The 27,588-nt window shown below is 43.8% G+C and overlaps 2 protein-coding genes across 4 annotated transcripts in view; both read left to right on the top strand.

The window, feature by feature from the left end:
• The window catches only part of ttc27 (tetratricopeptide repeat domain 27), a 122,131-nt gene extending 119,684 nt beyond the window's left edge, over window positions 1–2,447 (top strand). The window contains exons 19-20 of the mRNA XM_055902268.1: window positions 638–738; window positions 897–2,447. Coding sequence (XP_055758243.1) covers window positions 638–738; window positions 897–1,022 — 227 coding nt within the window. The 3' untranslated portion in view covers window positions 1,023–2,447. The remainder of the gene's footprint in view (window positions 1–637; window positions 739–896) is intronic.
• Window positions 2,448–5,465: 3,018 nt separating this feature from the next.
• ltbp1 (latent transforming growth factor beta binding protein 1) overlaps window positions 5,466–27,588 on the top strand; it is a 134,039-nt gene continuing 111,916 nt past the window's right edge. The window contains exons 1-3 of one of the 3 annotated variants that reach the window (XM_055902272.1): window positions 5,466–6,221; window positions 7,059–7,129; window positions 15,242–15,524. In XM_055902272.1, the coding sequence (XP_055758247.1) occupies window positions 5,869–6,221; window positions 7,059–7,129; window positions 15,242–15,524 (707 nt within the window). In that variant the 5' untranslated portion in view covers window positions 5,466–5,868. The remainder of the gene's footprint in view (window positions 6,222–7,058; window positions 7,130–15,241; window positions 15,525–27,588) is intronic. The other 2 variants (XM_055902269.1, XM_055902271.1) reach the window with 2 other exon arrangements.

Genomic DNA, 27,588 nt, shown 5'->3' on the forward strand with positions numbered 1-27,588 from the left:
GCAGCACAGGATAACACCAGTTCTTCTGAACTTTAGTCATCACTTTGTTGGGGTCAGGAATGGTGTTTGTGTGGATGTTGTTTCATCCTGTTGAATGCAGATTCACTGTGAAGCGTTCCAGAGGACATGTTGGTCTTATCTTATCTCGGACAGTAATCACAGGAGTGATTAAAATGACATTGGTGAAAAAGGTCTCATCTTATTATTAATTTGCTAGCTGCCAGGCCACTCGCGGCGGGTTTGAGCGGTGAAGTGTCTTCAGCGTAATGAGATGAGGCCCACTGAAGTGTCACTGACTGCAGAAATCTCCCTGAGGGAGGTGGAGCGCCCATTAACCAGTCCCAGGAGAAATGACTCACACACATGTGCAGTATAACCCACAGTCGTGTGTCTATATGAGACCTGTTCGTCATGCATAGGTCCATGGTGCCACAGTGTCTCACCAGGGCAGGTAGGTCCATGGACCCCGACCCAGAAACCCCTCATCTCTCCTGACCCTTCCATGATGGGTGGTTGTCTCCTTCCAGCAGTCACTCATTTTAATAGACATAAATAAGGGTCTCTGTCTTTTAATCACAAATATGTATGTGCTAATAGGTATTTTCTGTCTCTATTTCTCACATTTCTGTGTTCACAGTGACCCTCAGCTGTAGTAAAAAGAAGAGTAACCCCCAGGAGGCAATGCAGATGTTGTCCTCCACTCGTCTCAGCCTGAGAAGCCTGGCAACCAAAGCCAAGGTACAGTACACTTGGTCTTCATGCCAGCACCCCACCACCACATACAGATGTATCGGACTACTCACATCAATCCTGAACTACTTCACCGACCTCACGTTTTTTGCGATAACGTTTAACCAACTGTAGTAATTTAATTTCTTTACACTGATTTTCCTCAGCAACTGCACACAGATGTTGCTTCTGGGGAGATCCATGGCGACCTGATTGATCAAGTCAAAGAGCTGGAACAGCTTATCATGGAGCTGCAGGACCAGAGTGGCCAGCTGCGCAGCGAATCAGCATGAATGCCTCAGTATAGACACACCTCTAAGGACCTCCTACAGTAAACTTGTCCCAGAGCAGACATGGCTCCTAGGGACACTGTCAGGTGACCTGCACCCCTCACCCTGGTCCTTACCAAGAGTACTTTAGACGCTTTTACAGGGAAGAAGAGATGCGACTAACTGTAAAGGACTGTGATACACCTCGTATGTACTAAGGGTAATTTGGTATAATTCCCCCCTTGAGGCGTGTAGTGTAAAGCATGGTTAAGGAATGCTAGCTCAACCCAGCAGGTCATCAAAAAGACACCTTCTCTGCGGAAACTATAGAAATCAGGAAATGTATACATTCATAAATTGTACAAAGATGAAGCCTTATGATCATAGAACCAAGCTTGCCTTGTGAGAATGTATTAGTCATAACTCCCCCCCCCCCCCCCAAAGCTGGACTCCCACAGGCGCAGTGAGAGCTCTGCAGATGAGAAATGTAAAAATGTGAAGCAGGACAGGCAAGTGTGGACCTTCATCACCGGGGAAGCACTCGGCCATGAAAGTATCACCTCGCCTCACTCACACAGGACAGACACCATGGAGGCAGCCCCCGCACAGTACAGCTATCTCATCATCATCATGCCTCGGGCCCCAGGGGCTACAGACAGATCCTACCATCTTCTCCTCATGGATTTTCTCCCAAATAAAAATGACCTTGACATTGTCTTTGTTTTATCATACTTGTTGTTTTATTGCTATCGTAGAAATGTTTTTCTTTGCCTGTGCCTCTTTGTCATGGACTGTGTCTCTGCCTTGCATTGGAGGAAAGGCCTACAGTGTAGGTGACTTAGGGAGGAAATTACTTTTATACGAGTATATATGGACATGTGTTATAGACTGAGTACACCAAACCTTTTGCCCTCAGAACAGCCTCAATTCGTCGGGGCATGGACTCTACAATGTGTTGAAAGCATTCCACATGGATGCTGGCCCATGTTGACTCCAATGCTTCCCACAGATGTCCTTTAGGTGGTGGCCCATTCTTGATACACACAGGACATTTTTTAGTGTGAAAAACCCAGCAGCGTTACAATTCTTGATACAAACCAGTGCGCCTGGCACCTACTACCATACATCGTTCCAATGGACTTGCATTTTTTGTCTTACCCATTTACCTTCTGAATGGCACAAATACACAAGCCATGTCTCAATTGTTTCAAGGCTTAAAATTCCTTCTTTAACCTGTATCCTCCCCTTCATCTACACTGATTTGAAATGGATTTATCAAGTGACGTCAATAAGGGATCATAGCTTTCACCTGGTTAGGCTATGTCATGGGAAGAGCAGGTGTACTTAATGTTTTGTATACTCCGTGTATGTCATAGCTGTAGTTCTTTCATGAAATTTGATTTGATGTTATTGACTCCCTGTCAAAATAAAGGTCATATGTTATAAAAATGGCACATTTATTTTTTCAATCTGGTGACAATCTATGGATTGGGAAGGAAGTGTGCATCACCCATAAGAATAATGTATCAATACATTCCATATATTCAACAGGTCTTGATTACACAATTTGTTTGCATACCAAACCACTCAATCATAACCAGATTTCTGTCCCAGAATGTCAGTCATTTAATACAAATGTGAAATAATGGTCATTATCATTTACTATCATATATCCAGCAGACACAGGGAGAATATAGTTATATCTGCCTACTAATTGTCAAACATAACACTGATTTGCTGCCATGACATCATACATTTGGAGAGGCCTCCCTTTGAACCTTTGTTCAGCCTCCAGTTTCTTCTCAACATTCCTGATGTTTCTTAGTGACAACTTGACAACATCCTCATAAAGTACCAACTGCAGCTGAAATATGATGGTAAGGTCATTGCCTACGAGCAACACCAAAATGGCATCAAGTTTCATGATATTCATTGTGGTATGAATGAATTAGGAATCAATCATCAGGATGGGCAGTTTTTGGTCAGGATGTCCATGAGCAAGGACTCTATTACAAAATAAGATTTATCAGAAGAGTAACATTCTGTATAGAAACGTGACCTGAAAGCTCACTGACTAAAATATTTTACATACAACTTGTGTATGTCTGTTGATCCCTTCCCACAGACTTGCTATGACTTAAATGTTTTCCAGAAGCAATTTGAGACTTAATTTCAGACTCTGACTCTGTTTGCTGGGCACATGTACAGTTATCGCACATGAGATTTACCTAGATTTAATCAGTGACTGGAGGATTGCATTTCTGCCCAGCTACATTACATGACCAAAAGTATGTGGACGCCAGCTCGTCGAACATCTCATTCCAAAATCATGGGCATTAATATGGAGTTGGTCCTTCTGCTGCTATAACAGCCTCCACTCTTCTGGGAAGGCTTTCCACTAGATGTTGGAACATTGCTGCGGGAAATTGCTTTCATTCAGCCACGAGAATTCGAGAGGTCGAGCGCTGATTTTGGGCGATTAGGCCTGGCTCGCAGTCGGCGTTCCATTCATCCTAAAGGTGTTCGATGGGATTGAGGTCAGTGCTCAAGTTCTACACCGATCTCGACAAACGATTTCTGTTTGGACCTCACTTTGTGCACGGGGGCATTGTCATACTGAAAAAGAAAGGGCCTTCTCCAAACTGTTGCCACAAAGTTGGAAGCACAGAATTGTCTAGAATGTCATTGTGTGCTGTAGCGTTAAGATTTAATTTCACTGGAGCTAAGGGGCCTAGCCCGAACCATGAAAAACAGCCCCAGACCATTCCTCCTCCACCAAGCTTTAAAGTTGGCACTATGCAATCGGGCAGGTAGCGTTCTCGTGGTATCCTCCACACCCAGATTAGTCCGTCAGACCTCCAGATGGTGAAGCGTGATTCAGCACTCCATAGAACGAGTTTCCAATGCTCAAGAGTCCAATGGCGCCAAGCTTCACACCATTCCAGCCAATGCTTGGCATTGTGCATGGGGATCTTAGGCTTGTGTGCGGCTGCTCGGCCATGGAAACCCAAAACGGAGTTTGTATGGCTGATTGCTCAATGTTATGCACCTGTCAGCAACGAGTGTGGCTGAAAATAGCCGAATCCACTCATTTGAAAGGGGTGTCAACTTACTTTTGTGTATATGTAGTGTATTTCATGTTGCATCATTGGTGATGACACGTGCTTCACCTTGTCTTTCTCCACAGATCTGTCCCCTTCTCTGAGGATGCTGCTCCACAGACACTGGGTTCTGGTTACCATTACCTCTTGTGTGAAATTCAGAGCAACATTTCCCAAACCGCTCCTTTCCGCTCCCTCATTCTGGAGGGCTTTCTTTTTTTCATCTATGTATGACACCACTGTATCCAGTATCCCCCAGAAGAGGTTGGTAGCACCTTAATTGAGGAGGACGGGCTTGTGGTAATGGCTGGAGCGGAATAAGTTGAATGGTATTTGATGTTTGATGCCAATCCATTTGCTCCGTTACGGCCATTATTATGAGCTGTCATCCCCACAGCAGCCTCCTGTGGTATCCACCCACTTCAAACCTTGAGTGCCGGGACATAGAGGTTTTAAGACAATTAGATAGATATCCCTCACTCGAGAACCAACGTCATAAGACTTTGTGGTACTGTGTATGTTTTCCAAAGCGCACACAACGACTCAATGGGGCTCATTTTCATCTGGGTGTAGGCCCTTAAAACCACTCTGTGTGCTCCATAGTGCATGTCTTCAATGAACTCACTCCAGTACTGGAATATCCCCTGCAATCTTCAAAGAAATAATGAGGAAATGTTGAAGAATTTACACAGGGTTTGCTGGTAACCCTGCTGTGTAAGAGGACAGGAACTAGAGATAACCGTGGGAAATTAGAACCCACCAGGAATGGCCCCAGCGCAACTGTTGACAAGTAACTCATGTGGGTTGTTGGATGAATAATGGTGCACACATGGCTTTATAAATATTTGGCTATAGTTTATGACGCATGGTAGTTCCTTTATGATTTATGCAGGACTTTATGGGTCAGAAGTAACAATAAGATGGAGGACTATGACAGCATATAGCCTACATACATATATATATGTATGTTATTTATAAATATGAATTAAGAACTGTTACATGAATTAGTTGTACACATTACACTTGGCTTATTGGGTGTGTTATTTTATAAATGGACATTATTATAAGCATGTTGCTATACTCTTATCACTCATTAACTTGCTGTACAACCTGGGTTATGCCTGCTGTCACTTTGCGGAGCGCGCTCTTGCCGACAGCAAGTAGAAAGTACATGCGTCTTGAGGAATGGATTTCCTTTAGATCTTTGGGGACTGGGATTTTTTTACAGTCTATGCTAGGAGCCCTACGTACTCCAAACTTTTTTTTTTAGGGTTCAGCCCTACAAGTGTGTTCCAATAAACGTCCCACTCCTGACGTCATGTCTGCTGGAGATTGGCTGTTCAGTTCTGACACTAACTCCTTTACACAGTGAAACTTTTTAAAGAGTTTTCAATCTCATCTGCAGGGTAAAATATTGCACAGACATAGCCATAGCAGCCGTAACATCTGCTGTCCAGCTCCCCCCTACCCTGCACAGGGATAAAGGAGTGTTTTAGATCCATGATCACATTTTTACATTTATTATTTACTATTTTATTTTTCACTTTTTAAAGTTAAGGCTACGTTTTTAGTTATCGTTTTTAAATTCGGGTTGCAAGGCGAAGCATAGACGAATATGTTCAGGGATATAGAACTGTTTTACTTGCGTTAAAGTCAGAGGAGTTTTTATTTTCCAGATTCAGACTGCGCAGAAGAAACATCCGACCCTCAAGGAATTTGTTCTAAAGTTTTCAGAAAGTATTCTGTCTTTACGCGGATACTGACTGGATATGGCTTGGATCAGATGGGACCTCTTGTTTTCTATAGGTTTATTCATGTCACCAGCATTTGTGTCCACGGATCAGAGTGGCTTTAGGAGATACTACGTGTTGCAGCCAGGTCCGAGCGGGACGGACAGGGTACATGTGAGTTCCATTTCTTCGCGCTCCAGTGCCACAGGACAGCCCCATGCCTACAATGTGGAGCTCACGGCCAGTTATGGTAGCCAGGTCCGAACCCGGAGGATGGGTAACCAAGCGAACCCGATCCCGCTTCGCCAGGATACACAGTTTACTCAGCACCAGCAAGTCATTCGGCAGACCAGCCACAACGTTCACCAAAGTCACCAAATGAAAATTTCAGGGTAAGTTAACCAGTGGGTGTCTGAAAATAGTTCCTGTTACAGAAGAGTTCATCTGTCTGTCTATAGTCTACTTATCCTCTTGGATATCAAGCTGGTCTGGTATACAGATGTATTGCCTATGTTGGGTCAACGTACTACTACTGTAGTCATGCACCTGGTAAAGGAACTCGCTTTTAGTCTGGCCAATGTATTCACTATAATAATTCACATGAACATACAGTATGATGGTTGTTAAATAAATAGTCTGCAAGACCATCTTAAATGATACAGTGCATTTGTTTCTGGTAGCTTTTTGATATTTCTGACAAATCAAAACAGTGCAATAATGTAGGCTCCTTGTTTGAGACATTTAACCTAATTCATTTCAAGTTCAATGTATCACTTCTGAACTTTGTTTTTTACCACTTTCAAGCTGATACGAAATAAGGAAATGTATTAACATCCACTCAAAAGAGACAGAAAGAAAAACAGCTAATTTAAAGTACTGTTCTAAAATAATAAAATATGCTCAAAGGAAACTAAGTAGTCAAGCGAAATGGCCCAGATCCTGTTGTATTCAGGAGCAAGACCAGAATTTGCAGGGCCCCAAGTCGCAGCACTCTCAGATGTATGATTAGTGGGGACATTCCCACAGTCTCAGCACCAGGCTAGGGACTCCCAGCTTCACCTCCAATAAAAGGAAACCCCTAAAAACAGATCTGGCCCAGTTATACTGGTTCATCTCAGGCTGGGCGGCACAGGTGGGTCACTAGGCCAACCAGCAGGTGAGTTTTAGACAAAATGAGTTGGCTTGTGTGTGTGACAATGCTCGATCTCTGTCTCTGGGTGTTGTTGCAGGGTGAATGTCTGTGGAGGGCAGTGCTGTCACGGATGGAGTAAGGCCTCTGGATCGCAGCGGTGCACCAAGCGTGAGTATCCACTACCACAGCCGAGCCGCTGCCGCAGGCGGGCCAAAAAGTTGCAGTGGTTCAAAATGTTCTTCCAAATTCTTGATGACAGTCTTGGATTCACGGTATATTGTACATGGCACCTCATAACTTCTTCCTTTGGAAAATGTACACAATCGTCTTTACTCCCGTTGTTCATCAGGCAGATCTGTGCCAGAATACCAGCATCATACTGAATATATATATAATCCATCCAGTATACTTACGTCCACTACTTGGAAACTCACCCAAGCATGCATACATACATACATACATACATACATACATACATACATACATACATACATACATACATACATACATACATACATACATACATACAGTATATCACAAAAGTGAGTACACCCCTCACATTTTTGTAAATATTTGAGTATATCTTTTTATGTGACAACACTGAAGAAATGACACTTTGCTACAATGTAAAGTAGTGAGTGTACAGCTTGTATAACAGTGTACATTTGCTGTCCCCTCAAAATAACTCAACACACCGCCATTAATGTCTAAACCGCTGGCAACAAAAGTGAGTACACCCCTAAGTGAAAATGTCCAAATTGGGCCCAATTAACCATTTTCCCTTCCCGGTGTCATGTGACTGGTTAGTGTTACAAGGTCTCAGGTGTGAATGGGGAGCAGGTGTGTTAAATTTGGTGTCATCGCTCTCACACTCCCTCATACTGACTGGTCACTGGAAGTTCAACATGGCACCTCATGGCAAAGAACTCTCTGAGGATCTGAAAAAAAGAGTTGTTGGTCTACATAAAGATGGCCTGGTCTATAAGAAGATTGCCAAGACCCTGAAACTGAGCTGCAGCACGGTGGCCAAGACCATACAACGGTTTAACTGGACAGGTTCCACTCAGAACAGGCCTCGCCATGGTCGACCAAAGAAGTTGAGTGCACTCAACAGCATTGCTGCAGAGGTTGAAAGGGTGGGGGTCAGCCTGTCAGTGCTCAGACCATACGCCGTACACTGCATCAAATTGGTCTGCATGGCTGTCGTCCCAGAAGGAAGCCTCTTCTAAAGATGATGCACAAGAAAGCTGAAGACAAGCAGACTAAGGACATGGATTACTGGAACCATGTCCTGTGGTCTGATGAGACCAAGATAAACTTTTTCAGACGGTGTCAAGCGTGTGTGGCGGCAACCAGGTGAGGAGTACAAAGACAAGTGTGTCTTGCCTACAGTCAAGCATGTTGGTGGGAGTGTCATGGTCTGGGGCTGCATGAGTGCTGCTGGCACTGGGGAGCTACAGTTCATTGAGGGAACCATGAATGCCAACATGTACTGTGACATACTGAAGCAGAGCATGATCCCCTCCCTTCGGAAACTGGGCCGCAGGGCAGTATTCCAACATGATAACGACCCCAAACACACCTCCAAGACGACCACTGCCTTGCTAAAGAAGCTGAGGGTAAAGGTGATGGACTGGCCAAGCATGTCTCCAGACCTAAACCCTATTGAGCATCTGTGGGGCATCCTCAAACGGAAGGTGGAGGAGTGCAAGGTCTCTAACATCCACCAGCTCCGTGATGTCGTCATGGAGGAGTGGAAGAGGACTCCAGTGGCAACCTGGGAAGTTCTGGTGAACTCCATGCCCAAGAGGGTTAAGGCAGTGCTGGGAAATGATGGTGGCCACACAAAATATTGACACTTTGGGCCCAATTTGGACATTTTCACTTAGGGGTGTACTCACTTTTGTTGCCAGCGGTTTAGACCTTAATGGCTGTGTGTCGAGTTATTTTGAGGGGACAGCAAATTTACACTGTTATACAAGCTGTACACTCACTACTTTACATTGTAGCTAAGTGTCATTTCTTCAGTGTTGTCACATGAAAAGATATACTCAAATATTTACAAAAATGTGAGGGGTGTACTCACTTTTGTGATATACTGTACATACATACATACATACATACATACATACATACATACATACATACATACATACATACATACATACATGTTTTGAAGGTGCCTTTAGATGATTAGCAGTGACAGATTGGAGAACAGCACCTTTCTATGCTACTCTCTATAAATAACTGGCATTGCTGACAGTGACTCTGCCCACCTGGGAACAATGACAGGACTGTCAGTGTGTTAGGGCCTGTGTTGCAGAGTCATGAGAACACTGTTATTGCATAGGAGTAGGCGCACAGGGTCGGCCCGAAAGAGAAACAGGTTTGGAGTGTTTTATACCTCTTGGCTCGGCCCCATCATCTGGATCTCTTTCCTATTCCACCGTGAGGCTTTGCCAGCTGGTTATATAAGAGACAGACGGTCTCTCCGCGCCGAGTCTGGTGGACCTCCTGGGGAAACCAGGGCTTACGTTTTAGTCTAGGACCCCTGATTCATATGTTTTATAGGCCCAGCGTGCCTGCACTACTCTGGTCTGCTCCCACTTAAGACTGCGCTCCACTTAGTAGACTGGCATGGTCTCCTTGGCATGGTCTGAGGCAGCAGAGGTTGGGTGGGGGAGTGGGTGCAGGCATGCAATCCACCGTGGGGGACTGTTTACATGGGAACGGGAAACGCTGTGCAAGGTCTCTGGAAGAGAACCAATAGTGGACATTCCTACAGTACCCATGGCTTTAATTGGTCCTTTTAATGTCAGGATCAGAGTCCAGAATGCCCTACTGTAGCCAGGTGCTGGAATCGGGGTGGACAGGATGGAGTAAGATGAAATGTTACAGGGACTTTCAACGACTGCTTTATTACAAATCTACGGAGATCTTTGTGCCACTAGATATATTTTACTGTACAGTTGCTCTTTCTGGGAAAATGGCTTTATGTTCTTATTTTCCCAGCTTATCCTCAGGTCATCTGGTGTTCACCGCTCAGTTCTAGGATTTTTCACTGGCCGTGATATTCATATTTACAGTAGTATAGCACCAGGGAAGCACTGTGAGGAGAAGTTCCATTCATCTATAGCAATGAATTGCTTTAGACAACCCTAATAAATATGATGAATAATGCAACTATGATTGATGAATTAGTGTAACTGACCAATGCATATGCTTGGCTTTTCTTCCTTATTTTCATTGTGCTTGTTTTTTCCTACATGGAAAAATATTATAATAACTCACTCCTGGGCTATATCTTTTATGGATCGCTCTCTATAGCTTTTGCTCAATTAGTTTTTCAGGATCAGCTCTTTTCTCTACTGAAGGTAGACTAGGTTGTAAATCCACCCCCTAAATGTTTAATGGGGTTTGATTTCCAGGACACCCCAGCCCCTCCACCCACTATCCTCGTTGAAAATGCTAACAAAAGGGTTCCTTAATAGATATTAATTTTGTTTGTTCTGGCAACGCCTTACACGTGGCCTGCTAGCATGTTGCATAAAGTGCTCTTTCAGGTTGGCAGTCACGCCAACAACCTCCCACCAAGGCAAGCCCAGTTTTTAATTTTGCAGGTAGCTAGTAGAAGCTGTGAAAATCTTAACATACATTACCACTAGGATATTTAATCCATGATATGTTTCATGCCAAGCCACCCACAATACGTACTCAAGAATGTATGTGCATTTAAGAGTGAGTGTAGCTCATTTTAAAACGTTCCTTAAACATTGACACAGAGAGCTGAAAACCTGGCCTATTTAATACCAAGCAAATCGACCAAGCGTGTTTAATCAGGAAGCTCTTATTGCCATTCTTTATTACATGACATCATGCTGTAACCATGACACTAATGTTGATAATATGTTATACATGTTTTGCACCTTAGATGAGATTGTTGATTTATTTGTTTGTCTTAATGGCATCCAGACAGTTTCAAGCATGTGATGCAGATGTTACAAACACCTCTCTGTCCTCTTAATGGACTGTAATCTAATAGAGATGATGAGCAAACATCGCAAGGATGTATTCAGTCTATTCCTGACGCAAGGAAGGTAGTCTAACGATATGTGATTATTGAATTGCAGAGCGGAATAGCACTCTGTTTTTTGCTGCTAGATTCAAGACTGCGCAACAGAAAATAGCTTGTAGTATTAATAGGCCTTTGATATAATAACAAATGCCACTTAACATTCACTTTTATACAAAGTGGCTGACAGTACAGTGAGTGCGTTCATATGTGATCCCTGTGGGTATTCAATACACGACCTTGGCGTTGCCAGCTCTTACCAACTCTGAGCTGTGTATTAACACTCGGGAGCAGTCATTTCCTGTACCTATTCTACCTACACTAACTGCAGAACTGTGGCGTTCCTCTTTAAAATTACAGCTGTCCGCAACAACACACAATATGCCCTCATAACCATATTGCCGCAGGTTCAATTCAAGAGAATAAGAAGACAGGTGTAGAAATGAAAGATAAAGGTTGTTAGACTTTTTTGTTGTCTGAGAGAGACCTGCGTTAGATGGTCTTCCAGATCCCTTTGTGGTTCAGGCAGCAGCATCTCCATCAGGCTCAATCCCTGCGCTTCCACTGGAGTCTGGCGGGGCTATGTACAATGTGGAGCCGCATGGTAATCGAACGCTTTGAAAAGCTGCCCAGCCCATTTCTCCCTTACCTGAGTGCAACCCAAAAGTAAGCAGACCGGGCCAGACAAAACAGAACATGAAAATATTTCACTTCTGCGTAGCTGCACGGCACAGCTGAGGAGCAGTCTTCGTTTTTCATGAAGGATCGCTCAAGAAGAGGCTACTTGAAACTCTCCCAAAGTTAAGAGAATGTGACAGGTTCAACCATTTTATATATTTAAATGCCCAAAGCAGCCGTTTTTATATAAATTGAGAACCTTAGTAACAGATTTCCATAAAAATGGGCAAAAGTAGCTTTTTTAAAAACGCTCCTGTAATCCAGGTAATCCCACCATTATATCTGATATTTAATGTTCTCAGAACAACTTGATGGAATATATTCTCCATCTGAATACTGCTACTTTGTGTCTTTGTCTCTGTTGCGTTACCAGGACTCCCCTTTGCAGACCTCATAACCAGGCTTTATTGTCCTGATTACTTGACGTTTCCTTTGTGGATTTCTTTGGTTACTCAGGGCCGTCAGGTATGTGTTTAGTCTCTGGGTCTCCTCTCTACGCATGCATACCATACATTTCTCTGTGATCGCAGCCGCCTGCCAACACCAGGCGAGCACGACTAGGACGTTTCTTTTGCCAAGCCAGAGAGCTAAAGGGAGGGAATGAAAAAGAGGGGGGAGGGGGAAGAAGAGCATAATAAATCAGGGAAATCAGTCCATTCTTAGACAATGGAAATGTGTGACGAGAGAGATGGAGGAAATAGAGCGGTGTTCATCTCAACCCAGCACCTGGTGATTTATGATTAGTCTGCTGATTGAGGGGAACGTCTGTGGCTGCTGTCATTGTACAGTGCCCATCCAGACGCCCTGGATCTGGAGCAGCAGTTAAGTGGGGTAAGGACCAAGTATGGGCACAGTACCATGGCAATAGGAATGTCTTAATCGACTTGGCTCTTCAATGTCTGACACTTGGCTGGAAGTTTACAATGCTGCTGCTTATTCAATGGACAGCAACAGAATTAAATGTGGTCTTGTGTTAACTCCAGCGATAAACACAATGATTAGCTCTAATTGATAGAAATGGCCGTTGAGGCCCAGACTGCTTGAGTCAGCAATGTAGGGGCTCTGTCTCTGTCCTACATATTGTACAGGAGGTGGGCAGACAGACACAGTTTATATTGAGTAGAAAGAAGCATGAGTGAGGAAAAAGACATCAGGCAAAAAGTAATATTTTCTTTCTTGTCAAACAGTATTCACACAACTGCAACACTATTTCAGACCCAATTGAACTGTGTGTGAGGAAAGAATCAGGTAATAAAAATCTTGGGTCGTCCGCTGCCTTGGGAATCAGTGAGGCTGTTGGGATTGGTGTGGACAGGCTGTAGGATGGCTGGTTATTCAACTAATGGTACATCCCCTAACACCTGCACTAGTACATTATTTCCTGAGAGAGGGAGTATCCCCGCCCCCCAAACACAGACACATACATGTTTGTATTCCGTGACCTTTGCAGACTCCAGCAACGCTCGCTATGAGTCAGCCGAGTTGTAGTTTCATCAAAGTGTAATGTCACTTTGAATGATTTATTTCCCCTCCCCAGCTAACACTTAAGTCGGCATCACTTATACCGTGACATTGTCACAGAACAGCGTTCTGTGTAGCCCTACCTCTGCCTGAGAGGAACTATTCACAAACAGATGGCAGCCTTACTCAGGTCCCGCAAAGGTACATCGGTGAAAAAAGAAAACAATTTACCTTACTCGGAAATGAAAGCAAAAAAAGGCGCCCCAGAATGGAAAATGATAGTGTGGGCTATGTAGAAACCAAAACGTAACTCAGCAGGAGTGATGTCATCTTTGATGTTATCGCCCCCTGATGCTTGTTGCACAGCATGCGTTCATTAGGTCTCATGTCTCTGACTAGCTCAGTGGGGGGGAGAACCAGTGGTGAACCAGTTGTAGATGCCCATCGAGAGAGAGGGATTTTTTTTTTCAAGCCCTTGGGTGGTGCATGACTTGCAGTTTGCTCTCACTCTAATTGATCACTTTCACAAATCAAAAGGAGCTAATGAGGAGTGTGGTGGAGGAACACCCCCCTCAGGGACCCTGTGGGGCCGGGGAGAGAGAGACCCCTCACTTAGCCTTTTCCTCTCACACTTCACACACGTGTAGCCCACTGGAATTTTGGTTCAGCTGAAAGCAAGTGTGTGTGTGTGTGTGTGTGTGTGTGTGTGTGTGTGTGTGTGTGTGGTTGAAAAATGCTTTGTAATTGAAAAATGTCCTCCCCAGTCCTGAGCCTTTTAGAGAAAAGAGCCCAATGTAATTACAGGTGACCTGCAAGTATCCTGTATCTAATTCAAAGAAAACCCCAAATACATACACACACACAGACAGACAGACAGACAGACAGACAGACAGACAGACAGACAGACAGACAGACAGACAGACAGACAGACCCACCCACGACCCACCCACCGACCCACCCACCCTCTCTCTGATGCCCCAAACCACCGCACATGATGTCATTGCTCCAGGGACTCCAGTCATTGATTGCAGGGCCTCTGCTTGAGTAAAGCACCACCAAACTCTCAGCTTTGGGATGGGTGGGGATATATTCACTGTGGGGGAACCATGGAGTTGGTATTTACATTGGCTGCTAATAATGACAGAGAGAAAGGCATGGGAACACTTTTCTCTGACTATGATTGTTAGGCATTCAGATTCTGTCTGTTTTTTATCCCTGTCCCTTTTTTATGCAGGACAGGAAGCTTATTATGAATGCTCAGTACTGTATCTGTTAACCAAGAAAAAAACATGTTTGGTAATGCATTAATTCATGATACTTTTTTCCTAATTTGTACATTACTTCTGGTTTGAGTAATGACTCTATGGCACCTAAATGAATCCCTCTGAGTTTCCTCAATAAATGTCTGAAAATACACTGAGTGTACAAAACATTAGCTCTTTCCATGACATAGACTGACCAGGTGGAAGCTATGATCCCTTATTGACGTCACTTTATCAGTGTAGATGAAGGGGAGGAGACAGGTTAGATAAGGATTTTTAAGCCTTGAGACATGGATTGTGTATGTGTGCCATTCAGAGGGTGAATGGGCAAGACAAAAGATTTAAGTGCCTTTGAGTGGGGTAATGTAGTAGGTACCAGGCGCACCGGTTTGAGTGTGTAAAGAACTGCAACGCTGCTGAGTTTTTCACGCTCAACAGTTTCCTGTGTGTATTAAGGATGATCCACCACCCAAAGGATATCCAGCCAACTTGTTACAACTGTGGGACGTATTGGAGTCAACATGGGCCAGCATCCCTGTGGAACACTTTCGACACTGTGTATGGTCCATGCCCTGACGGATTGAGACTATTCTGAGGGCAAAGAGGTTGCAAGTCAATATTAGGAAGGTGTTCCTAATGTTTTTTACACACAGTGTAGCTACCAAAGTGCTCCCTGAGACAACGTCATAGAGGTGGCATTTAACATGGGATATGTCTGCTTCTGGAGTGTGCGCCCGTGTGAAAAGGTACACATTGCCATCTTACTCTCTCTGTCTTTCTCTTTTCCCCCTATGTTTTGTGCTGCAGCCAACTGCCTGCCCCAGTGCCAGAATGGAGGAATGTGTCTGAGGCCCCAGCTCTGTGTCTGCAAGCCGGGCTTCAATGGCAAGGCATGTGAACAGAGGACCATGCCCACCTCCTCCATCCCAGCGCAGCCAGGGAACGGCCACACCAATGGACACACCAATGGCCGTAGCATAGTGCCCCAGAGGCCCATTCCCCAGCAGGGCTATGCCCCAGTCCCTGTCAGCAACATGGCTCAGATGACCCTGACCGTCAAGCAGTCCCCTCACCTTGTCCGGCCCCAGCAGTGAGTATTCTCTCTTCAGCTGCAGCATGCGGTTGACAACCCCCACTGGTGTCCATTTATTGTATATATGACAATGCTTGACATGGTTTGGTTAAGCCATCACTCTCTTCCAATCTGTTTTTGTTTCACGCTCCTCACAGTTTATTAGTAGTGGAGTCGAAGTGGTGCATACTGTAAAACAAAGCTTGAGTTGGTCGGAGGGCTCATCTGTAAATAATCATACAGGCACTCTGCTGGTGCCCCACACGGTGTCAGAGAGGACAGCGAGGCCTCAGCCCATTCTCCATAGCAATTAGGGTCATGTGAAAACAACTTTTTCTCTGTGAGAGTTTTCACAGCGCTCTTAAGACTGGACTTCCTGCTACTGGTTTGATTGCGTTATTGTTGTTTATCAACTAAATATAGTTTTGTTATCACCATCCATTAGTGTGATGGGTTGAATCACTTAGAGCATTTTAATATACTGTATTTGAAACGGTGCTAACTCCTGCTGCTGTTGGTTTGTTTTGCCTGTCACTACAGTAGACTGTTGGAAAATGTGCAATCACATTGGACATGGCGCAAGGCCCTCGTCTTGTCAAGAGTAATCAGAGTGAATGCAGACTTTGAGTCAATCTCTGTTTTCACTCGAATGTGGGGCAATGTGTTGATAGAAATCTCCAAAATTTCCTCACATCGGGTCCAAGAAATGTTGGCACTGGTTGTTTAGTTCTGATATTGATGAATGATATTTAAAATGTTAATGAATCCATTTTATGTGCTGTGTTCTACGTGCGTTCGCTGTAAAACGTCTGAGGTTTTATGCGTTTCTCAGGCGGTGTAATTGCTCCCAGATCTGTGTGCTCAAAAGCTGCTCTCAATTTCCACTGGGCCTTATTTCTCACAGAGAGCTATTCCCCCATCACTCATTAGAGAGAAGGAACATGTCATCTGATATGTTGAAGAAAAAAATCATCTCAAGGTCAATCATTCATAATCAGATCAGTTAGCTATGCAGGGAAAGCGTAATAAAGGCTTAATTTTATACCATTAAAAAATGTATTTCTACTAAATGTGTCAAATTTCGGTGCAGTTTCAAGAGATTTCAGATAATTCTCTGTATTTTTATTTAAACCGAGAGAGAGTGTCCTGTGTGATAAATGGACGACTGGACCAATGGCTGGTTTCAGTGAAGCCTCTGACCCTGTCTACAGATGACACATGCTTTCTGATCCCATCAAAGAGAGGGTCGTCAGGACAGTGGAATGGGGCTCTTTTACTGAATGGATTTCATTGGTCAGATCCCCACAGTGATGTAACCCCTATGCTATGGCTAGTATAGGATCTTTGTACCACTGTTTTGTTTCTGTCTGGCGTGTCCGCATTGGTTGGCGGATTGCAAGAGATATCTATGGCACTTAGGGTGTGTAGTATCATGCGGTTATTGGTTCAGTCAATTAGGCTAAGTATAAGAACCTGCTGTGCTGTGAAGCGTCTCGCCCCATCATTTATCTAAGTGGGGTTGAAGAGGTCTGGACTGGGCTCTGGTAGTACTGGAGTTGATGGTTTACAGGGAGAAGACGAGATTTAGAGCTCAGAAAATTGTGTGTGTGTATATATGCGTGGTGTTCATGCTTGTGTGTTGCCAGCGGCTGCAGGAGTAGAGAACCTGGTCCATTCCAGACAGGAGAACTTTGAGGAATACTGGTCATGCCTGAGGGGCCAAGACCTTCTGTGCAGTCAGAGGGAAATGACATGCCGTTTTTACTTCATTCACTCAGGGGAAGTATTAAGACAAAACGAGAAGAGTGAAGCAAAGGTGGGCAGCACAGATGGCTCTATAGCCTCCTTTATTCCTAAAGCCGCTGGTTTTAATAAGTAAACGTGACACTGTATCCTATTCATGCCCACATTACAGTAGAACAGGAAGGTTTAAGGATATTCGTTGATATTCATACTGTAAACTGTGATGGCAATTAGGCTCTACATGTATATATCTGCTACTCTAATGGGACCTCTATGGTCAACACTGTTATTCAGTGGTACTGTATGGTGTGTCCATGGAGTGTGCTCTGTTTGAACTCCTGCCCCTGTGGTTCTCAGTTACCTAACCCTTTGACAGGCCTCGGAAAGCATGTCAAGTGCTGGATAGTCTGTGTGAGAATGACATGCCCTATGTTGGAGTGGGTCAAGTAATGACTTTCTCACTGTGTGTCTTTTTCTCCTCTGCCCCCCCCCCCCTTTCTCAGAGAAAACCCCTGCAGAGCCATGTGTCATCCGCCCACACCAGCTTTAAGTAACATTCCCCATTTCAAACATGAGTCAAGTCGTGTAATCATATCTGCCATTATTAATCATTTCCTAGTGGTCATACACTAACCCTTACACAAATTCCCCCCCTGTTACTCAGAGGCAACGCTTGTATTGATCTGTTGGAGGGGTTGGGGTGAGGACTGGGTGGATGAGGAATGAATGACCTCAGCACCTGTGGGGAGACTGACTGACTCAGAGGGAGAGGTTTAGACAGATGGCACACTCTTCCTCCTCCCTCTCTTCCTCTCGCTCTCTTGCAGTGTGAGCCACAGACTTGCTGTGAGTGTGTTGATGTTTCCAGGTCCTTTTTACAATGTATGTGTAACGCAGGAATTTCCTTGTGGTGCCAATATGTTCCTAGTTACACCCAGGAAGTTGGCTATTTCTCCTCTCTCTGGTTTTTCATTGTCAGAATGGAAAAATGGAAACTGTATCCAAGCAGCAGTTGAGTAGAATCCCACTGGAACCAAATGAATCAAATGGGATGAGCTCCAAATTCCAAGTGTACAAGGTGCTGGGTCTTGATATTGAGTCAATCAAGGAATCAGAGAATCAACTAACCGCAACAGAGCACTGACACATGTGGATATCCTTTTCTGTCTCTCTCTCTCCTTCGCCCTCTCTCTTTCTTTTGCTCTCTCTCTCATCTGACACAGTCAGATAGACTATGAGCACACTCTGTTGAAGTTCACTGGGTTCATTACGGTAGAGCGGAGTGTGCCGCTTCTCGTGGGGAGGACTTGGAATGGTAGCAGGGGCCGGTGGTGGAGAGTGTTAGTTTGGCCAGAGAATTTGAGTGCTGAAGGCCGAGACTGCACAGGTTCACCCCCTGTCAATGATCTGTTTATATAGAAATAAGCAAGATCTTCACTCTGATATTTCAGACTACCAGGCTCTTGTAACCATTCCTTGGATACAGTGAAAAGAAATCGTTTTTTTAAATATTTAATTACACAGCCGTTGCCAGCACACCCAGTCTTGCCAGATATTTTGTTGAGACTGGAATAAGATCTTATGTTTATAACTTCTCCCTTTCCCTCTCTTCGTCTACCCTGACTTTTCAGCTCTTTCTTGCTGGCATATTTAAAGCTTAGCTGCAGTAGACACCATTGTATTTATTTGACAGAGTAACAACATTTCATGCATGCCGTCCATGGTAGAAATCCTTTAAATCTCAGCCTGAAGCCAGATTCTGATTGGACTGTTCCTTGCTACAAATTGTAAAGCCCCCTTACCCAAATAACCCCAAACATATTATTAGTGTTTGTTGTGTCTGCTCCAGTCACAACAAAGCATTCATTGACCTCCCATTGACCTCACACAGCCCATGTGATAATCCTCTTCCTTTTGTCCCTGTTTTGTAAACCATCCTTGTACTACCTGTGTTTGTTTGGTCTGACTATTAAAGCCCTTTGATGTCTACAGCCACCTGTTCAGAATAGAGCCAGCCTCGTAGATTAAGTCAAAGAGATGAGAAGAGCAACAAAGAGTGGATGAGGCTCCTGTGTCACTGAAATGTTAGCTATGCCCATGAGAGAAGACCGGTTTAAATTGCTATACTGTGTTATTGGAAATCTGCCCCCATTCTTCTCAGACCCATCTCCACCCCAGAGCTTCTAATGAAAGCACGTGACCAGCTGGTTTCTGTCTCCCAAGCAGCAGGCTATAGTGTCAGAGAACACATCTGTCCATTATTTTTCTCTCTACCTCTGCTGCTGATGGTGGAATTGCAGTGGCTGGGAAGAATAGTCTACTGTGGGCCACTCTTACTACAACAGAGGGCTTCTGTTTCAGTGTTGTGGTTGGAGGACCACTCTCATACCTTTGTGGCTGGTCAGAGCCTCCTGAGAGGGAGCCTCTTAAGAAGGTAGCTTTGCTGTGAGTCGGCGAGTATTTAGAGTCAGCAGAGCTGGGCAAGGGAGAGACCAGCCCAACCCTGACCTCTGACCTCTCGTCGTTGGGGAGGAGGTAAAGAGATACCCCCTTCTATTCTAGGAATGGGGAGTGATGAGAGTGGTAGGAGTTGAAGTATTTTCACCACTGACACGCACACGCACTCACATACACATTTACTGTACATAGTATTCACACACATTCACAAGGCACTAACACATACACATCAAACATACTTTCTCTGTCACTCTCATACACAGACATGCACACGTATTCACATACGAAAACAGGATGGCTATTTAAGAAGCGATGCTGGAAAGAGGAGGCTATTTACAAGGCTATCACATTCTGTTTATTTATACTGTGCCAGAGGGCCTGTGGATGGGCTATGATATGAGTTGTGTGCAGAGTGACTGTTCCTCCTGTCTCTCACCTCAACCTGCGGCCCTCTCTCTGTTCCCACGCACTGTGGCCTGGCTGGGGCCCGGTGAGGCCTGGGGTCCCAGCACATGGACTGTCAATCAGACAGGAAGAGCATTGCCCTTTACTTTCAACCTTCAACCCCACATGAATCCTCCACTGAGCTCCCGGACGGAACATCAACAGAAACCTGCTCTCCCTGTGTCCTGGCCCATCCTAGAGGACTGGGCTTCCTCATACATGTCCTGGCTCTCATTAGACTACCAGTATAAATATTCACCCTCAAAGTTCACCCTCTTAGGCAGGGTGAACTTTGGCCTGGTTTCATTTTTTTATTATCATGGGTGGGACTCGGTTTTGACTAGGTGGTACACAGCTTCGACCGGAAGTGTCTTTTTCGTAGCAGGTTAGGAAAGTTAGGTTAGGGTTAAAATGCTCTCCTAACCTGTTACGAAAATTCAATTCCAGCCATAGCTGTACTCCATCTAGTCACAACCATGGGATTCCCCCTCCAGTCCCAGTGGTATGCATTCCCAGTTCCATGTGAAATCGCCCTCTCATAGTCAGCCATTGGGTTGCGGTAGTGGAGTGCTTTCTCCTTCTCCCTAGCCATGGCTTCCTACTTTAAGAGGAAAGAGACTGACCATGTGACAGATTGTTCCCTCCTAGATTTCCCAGCGCATGATTGTTGGAAGCCTGGTAATCTCTCCTGGAGTTCCTTAAACAATGATTATTCTTGGAGAGGCCAGGCCTTCTCTCTGGCCTTTGAAATGTATCAGTCATGCCTTGTAAAGATGAAAATAGCCTCTCATTTAATTTCCCCTCAATTTCAAATGCAGATTAGCTGCTTGTGCCCTGCCAGGTTTCTGTGGTCAAGATTGACGTAAAAGATTATTAGGGGATTCTATAGTCGATTTAAATCTAGACCGAAATGCATTTTTATTTGCATTCCCCCATTTCAAAGAATTTTAAAGAAGTCATTGCTCCCTCAGATATCCACTTTTCCTGATATAAAGTGCTTTCTGGGTATTTTCTCAGTTTGTGTGGAGCCATTGACAATTTAAAAGCTGTTTCAGATTACTTACGCAGTGGCAGGTTACTTTCATTTATCATTGAATTGATCTGTTTGTAAAGAGAGAAATTATCATTAGTCATTATTTTGTGCATTGTTAACACCGGATAATCCTCTAGATTTATTTGAACAATCTCTCTGCTATCTCTGAGTATGTTTCCATCCCTGCGATAAACGGCTTATCTTTAATAAAGTCTTACTGCATGATCAGAATTCAGAGCACATGCCCCATGTGACTGCAGGCAAGCTTTGGCAAATACACACTCAGTAGAAGGGCCCACTGTATATTACTGACCTATTTGGAAAGATAAATGATGTGAAATATGCCTCTAACCAGCCCTTGGGCAATCATATCCCGTTTGGAGTTTAAATATTAGACGGGAATTGCCAGTCATTTCCTAAACTAGCAGCTGGCCAAACAGAGTATACATAGATCTATTCAGATTTACTTGTATTTTTACCTCCACACTTGCCAGAAGAGCCGGCTCAAATAGATTTACTGCCTATTTTCACCACACTTCAACGCAAAGCGATGTGAGGCCCATGCTGGCTAGAGGTCACCATGCATGCAACCTCAAAGTCTCACCGAAGGAAAAAAACTTGAGTCAGTAGAAAAGCTATTTGGATAGCCGCCTATGCCGTCTATTGCGTCTATGCTCCAAACCCCATTTTTGAATTTGACTGCTACAATGAATAATTCCCCCTGTGTGTCTGGGGCTGCTGAGCGATGTTGCAGTCCCTTTATTGTGGTATTTAATGAGGCGTTAAATTCAGACCTCACAGTGAGACACTTCACTGTAGCCCACTTTTTACCTGCTGGCACTGAGCCCAGAGGGATGGGGACTCTCAGTCATTTTATTTTTAAACTGCAGCAGCCCTCTGACGCACGCTTTGGCTGGAACAAAATCACTTAAAAACAATCCAGTCAAAAATGACTCCACCAGAGGTGGACGGACCGTCATTGTTGAACCGTCCTAATCTGGTCACTTTAATAATGGAACACTGGTAACAATGGCAATAATGTTAACGTACTGTTTTACTCATTTCATATGTATATACTGTATTCTAGTCAATACCATCCTATTCCACGATTGCTGTATGTATACTATTCTATCCTACGTATTCTACAGATACGTATAGTAAAAACTACATATTCTATTCACATACTGTCCATAATGTCTATACATCCCACCATATTTATATGGTGTATATATATATACATACATACATACTCACACTCACTCCGGACTCCGACATTGCTCATCCTAATATGTATATATTTCTTAATTCCATTCTTTTACTTTTAGATGTGTGTGTATTGTTACATATTACCACACTGTTGGGGATAGGAACACAAGCATTTTGCTACACCCGCAATAACATCTGCTAAATATGTGTATGCGACCAATAATATTTGATTTGATTTAATCAATTTGAGAGTTTACTGTTCACCTGTCTTGACTGACCGTGATTGGTTGTACCTCTGTTTGCCAACACGAGTCACTGGTTGACATGGTGGTGTCCTTATCTTACTCTCTGGGAAGCTGTCATTATGCAAACTGAAAGACATCCTCCAATGATTTTTTTTTACTTTTACTGTTGAAAAGCGATATCCCAAGTATAAACAGTAAAGTACATACACTAAAGGGTAAAAAATATTTTTTTTGCAACATTTTGTTTTGTTTTTGTTGACACAACTGCAAACTTCAAGGAGTTAGTCTGATGGGAATCTGTGGCAACTTCCCTCCCCCTTGCTTGAGGGACAAAGAGGAGCAACAGAGAACAAAAGAGGAGGGCCACCCCCCTCACTTGCGTTATATAATGACTTGGACCACCTATTGAGATGTTAGGTAAATCAGGTGTTAAATGAGGCGAAGGGAAGACTGAAGTGCCACTTAAAGCTCAATAGCAACTCAACAGACTGCAGTTGCCACTACATCGGGGACAGACAGGGATAGGCAGGAGGGCTACCTCACTGGGGGTGCTGCTGCTTCAGTTTAGAGAATGTGTTCTAAAGTTCTTTCGATGCCCTGACCTAATCATCCCTGAACATTAAATTAACAGTGTCCTACCTAATGTCACCTGTTAGCAGGCTATTGTTACTTGATGATGTTCACCTTCAAATTACAATTCCTTTCATGTACACACCTTTTGCTGTATGCCAAGAGTCATAGGAATGTTCCTCTTGCAGGTATTTCTGGATCGAAGGGTGTCTGTCGGTGACAATGGCGTCTATTTTCACATTCTCTCCCTCCAGGAAATTCAGACTTCTGAACAGTCCTTCCTTCTCCATGTGTATGCTGTTGCCCACTTCATTGCTCTAGAGGAGAGATGGTTATGAAACTACTACAAAGCTGTATATCTACAGCTTTAGAATATAGATAATAAAATGATTATTTCACCTGAACAAGTCAGAGGCCCAGTACGTTGCCAGTTGTAAAGCCCATTGATGTATAGCTTCCATATTTTGCACAGTGACCTATAGTGGTGATATGGTTCACCGAGTTTACTCTACAAGAGCAAATCATAAAGACCTTGTCATACAGTGCCTTCAGAAAGTATTCGATATCACTTGACTTATTCCACATTTTGTGTCACAGCCTAAATTCAAAAATGTATTAAATATTTTTTTCTAACTCATCTACCCATACCACATAATGCCAAAGTAATTTTTTTGTTGTTGAGATTGACAAATTTATTGAAAATGAAATACAGAAATATCTCATGTATATACTGTAAGTATTCACACCCCTAAGTCAATACTTTGTAGAAACACCTTTGGCAGCAATTACAGCTGTGAGTCTTTCTGGGTAACTCTCTAAGAGCTTTCCACACCTGGATTTTGTAACATTTGTCAATTATTATTTTCAAAATTCGTCAAACTTTGTCCAATTGATGGTTGATCATTGCTAAACAACCATTTTCAGGTCTTGCCATAGATTTTTAAGTAGATTTAAGTCAAAACTGTAACCCAGCCACTCAGGAACATTCACTGTCTTCTTGGTAAGCAACTCCAGTGTAGATTTGGCCCTGTGTTTTAGGTTATTGTCTTGCTTAAAGGTTAATTAATCTCCCAGTGTCTGGTGGAAAGCAGACTGAACCATGTTTTCCTCTAGGATTTTGCCTGTGCTAAGCTCCATTCCATTTCTTTTTTATCCGGAAAAACTCCCCAATCCTTAATGAATACAAGCATACCTATTACACGACACAGCCACCCCTATGCTTGAAAATATGGAGAGTGGTAATCAGTAATGTGTTGTATTGGATATGCCCCACATATAACAATTTGTATTCAGGACAAAAAGTGAATTGCTTTGCAACATTTTTTGAAGTATTACTTTATTATTTAGTATTTAGTATTACTTTGTTGCAAACAGGATGCATGTTTTGAAATATTTTTATTATGTACAGGCTTCCTTCTTTTCAATCTGTTAGTTAGGTTTGTATTGTGGAGTAACTACAATATTGTAGATCCATCCTCAATTTTTCCTATCACAGCCATTACACTTTTAAAGTCACAATTGGCCTCATGGTGAAATCCCTGAGCAGTTTCCTTCCCCTCCGACAACTGAGCTAGGAAGGACGCCTGTGTCTTTGTAGTGACTGGGTGTATTGATCCACCATCCAAAGTGTAATTAATAACTCAAAGGGATATTACATTTCTGCTTTTTTCTTTTTACCAATCTACCAATATATGCCGCCCTTTGCGAGGCATTAGAAAACCTCCCTGGTCTTTGTGGTTGAATCTGTGTTTGAAATTCACTGCTCGACTGAGGGACCTTACAGATAATTGTATGTGTGGGGTACAGAGAAGAGGTAGTCATGAAAAAAAAACATGTTAAACACTATTATTGCCCACAGAGTGAGTCCATGCAATTTATGTGACTTGTTAGGCACATTTTTACTCCTGAACTTATTTAGGCTTGCCATAACAAACAGGTTGAATACTTATTCACTCAAGACATTTCAGCTTTTTATTTTTTTATTCATTTGTTAAAATTTAAAAAAAAAACGTAATTCCACTTTGATATTATGGGGTATTGTGTGTAGGCAAGTGACAAAACATCTCAATTTAATCCATTTTAAATTCAGGCTGTAACACAAGTAAATGTGGAAAAGGTCAAGGGGTGTGAATACTTTATGAATGCACAGTTTATAGTATTGTGGTACATGTGGTGTCTACCTGGTGTGTCAGCTCTCATGTCCCCACCAAGTGTTATAGAAGCTTGCTTTGAAGCCAGCTGAATGAGGGCCCTCTAGTCAGTCTTCAACTACCAATAGATGATAAGATTTAGCAGTTCACTGAGGTGGTCGTAGTGTGCAGATAGTCTTCACCTGCAGCGCTGAGAGGAACTGGAAAAAGGCAGGCCATCAGAAACCAAGGACAGCAAGGAATCATCATGCCCGGTAGTCCTGACGTATGGTCCTAGGGCTCAGGTCCTCCGAGAGAGAGAAAGAAAGAGAGAAGGAGAGAATTAGAGGGAGCATACTTAAATTCACACAGGACACTGGATAAGACAGGAGAAGTACTCCAGATATAACCAACTGACCCTAGCCCCCCGACACAAACTACTGCAGCATAAATACTGGAGGCTGAGACAGGAGGGGTCAGGAGACACTGTGGCCCCATCCGATGATACCCCCGGACAGGGCCAAACAGGAAGGATATAACCCCACCCACTTTGCCAAAGCACAGCCCCCGCACCACTAGAGGGATATCTTCAACCACCAACTTACAATCCTGAGACAAGGCCGAGTATAGCCCACAAAGATCTCCACCACAGCACAAACCAAGGGGGGGCGCCAACCCAGACAGGAAGATCACGTCAGTAACTCAACCCACTCAAGTGACGCACCCCTCCTAGGGACGGCATGAAAGAGCACCAGTAAGCCAGTGACTCAGCCCCTGTAATAGGGTTAGAGGTAGGGAATCCCAGTGGAGAGAGGAGACCGGCCAGGCAGAGACAGCAAGGGTGGTTCGTTGCTCCAGAGCCTTTCCGTTCACCTTCACACTCCTGGGCCAGACTACACTCAATCATATGATCTACTGAAGAGATAAGTCTTCAGTAAAGACTTAAAGGTTGAGACCGAGTCTGCGTCTCTCACATGGGTAGGCAGACCATTCCATAAAAATGGAGATCTATAGGAGAAAGCCCTGCCTCCAGCTGTTTGCTTAGAAATTCTAGGGACAATTACATTTACATTTTAGTCATTTAGCAGACGCTCTTATCCAGAGCGACTTACAGTAGAGTGCATACATTTTATTAAATTTTTACATACTGAGACAAGGATATCCCTACCGGCCAAACCCTCCCTAACCCGGACGATGCTATGCCAATTGTGCGTCGCCCCACGGACCTCCCGGTTGCGGCCGGCTGCGACAGAGCCTGGGCGCGAACCCAGAGACTCTGGTGGCGCAGCTAGCACTGCGATGCAGTGCCCTAGAACACTGCGCCACCCGGGAGGCCGGCGTCTTGTGACCGTAGCGTACGTGTAGGTATGTACAGCAGGACCAACTCGGAAAGATAGGTAGGAGCAAGCCCATGTAACGCTTTATAGGTTAATAATAAAACCTTGAAATCAGCCCTTGCCTTAACAGGAAGCCAGTGTAGGGAAGCTAGCACTGGAGTAATATGATCAAATTTCTTCTTCTCTAGTCAGGATTCTAGCAGCCGTATTTAGCACTAACTGAAGTTTATTTAGGGCTTTATCCGGGTAGCCGGAAAGTAGAGCATTGCAGTAGTCTAACCTAGAAGTAACAAATGCATGGATACATTTTTCTGCATCATTTTTGGACAGAAATGTCTGATTTTTGCAATGTTACGTAGATGGAAAAAAGCTGTCCTTGAAACAGTCTTGATATGTTCGTCAAAAGAGAGATCAGGGTCAAGAGTAACGCCGAGGTCCTTCACAGTTTTATTTGAGACGACTTTACAACCATCAAGATTAATTGTCAGATTCAACAGAAGATCTCTTTGTTTCTTGGGACCTAGAACAAGCATCTCTGTTTTGTCCGAGTTTAAAAGTAGAACGTTTTCAGCCATCCACTTCCTTATGTCTGAAACACAGGCTTCTAGCGAGGGCAATTTTTGGGGCTTCACCATGTTTCATTGAAATGTACAGCTGTGTGTCATCCGCATAGCAGTGAAAGTTAACATTATGTTTTCGAATAACATCCCCAAGAGGTAAAATATATAGTGAAAACAATAGTGGTCCTAAAACGGAACCTTGAGGAACACCGAAATGTACAGTTGATTTGTCAGAGGACAAACCATTCACAGAGACAAACTGATATCTTTCCGACAGATAAGATCTAAACCAGGCCAGAACTTGTCCGTGTAGACCAATTTGGGTTTCCAGTCTCTCCAAAAGAATGTGGTGATCGAT

The sequence above is a fragment of the Salvelinus fontinalis genome, chromosome 37, assembly GCF_029448725.1.
Source record: "Salvelinus fontinalis isolate EN_2023a chromosome 37, ASM2944872v1, whole genome shotgun sequence".
Taxonomy (NCBI): Eukaryota; Metazoa; Chordata; class Actinopteri; order Salmoniformes; family Salmonidae; genus Salvelinus; species Salvelinus fontinalis.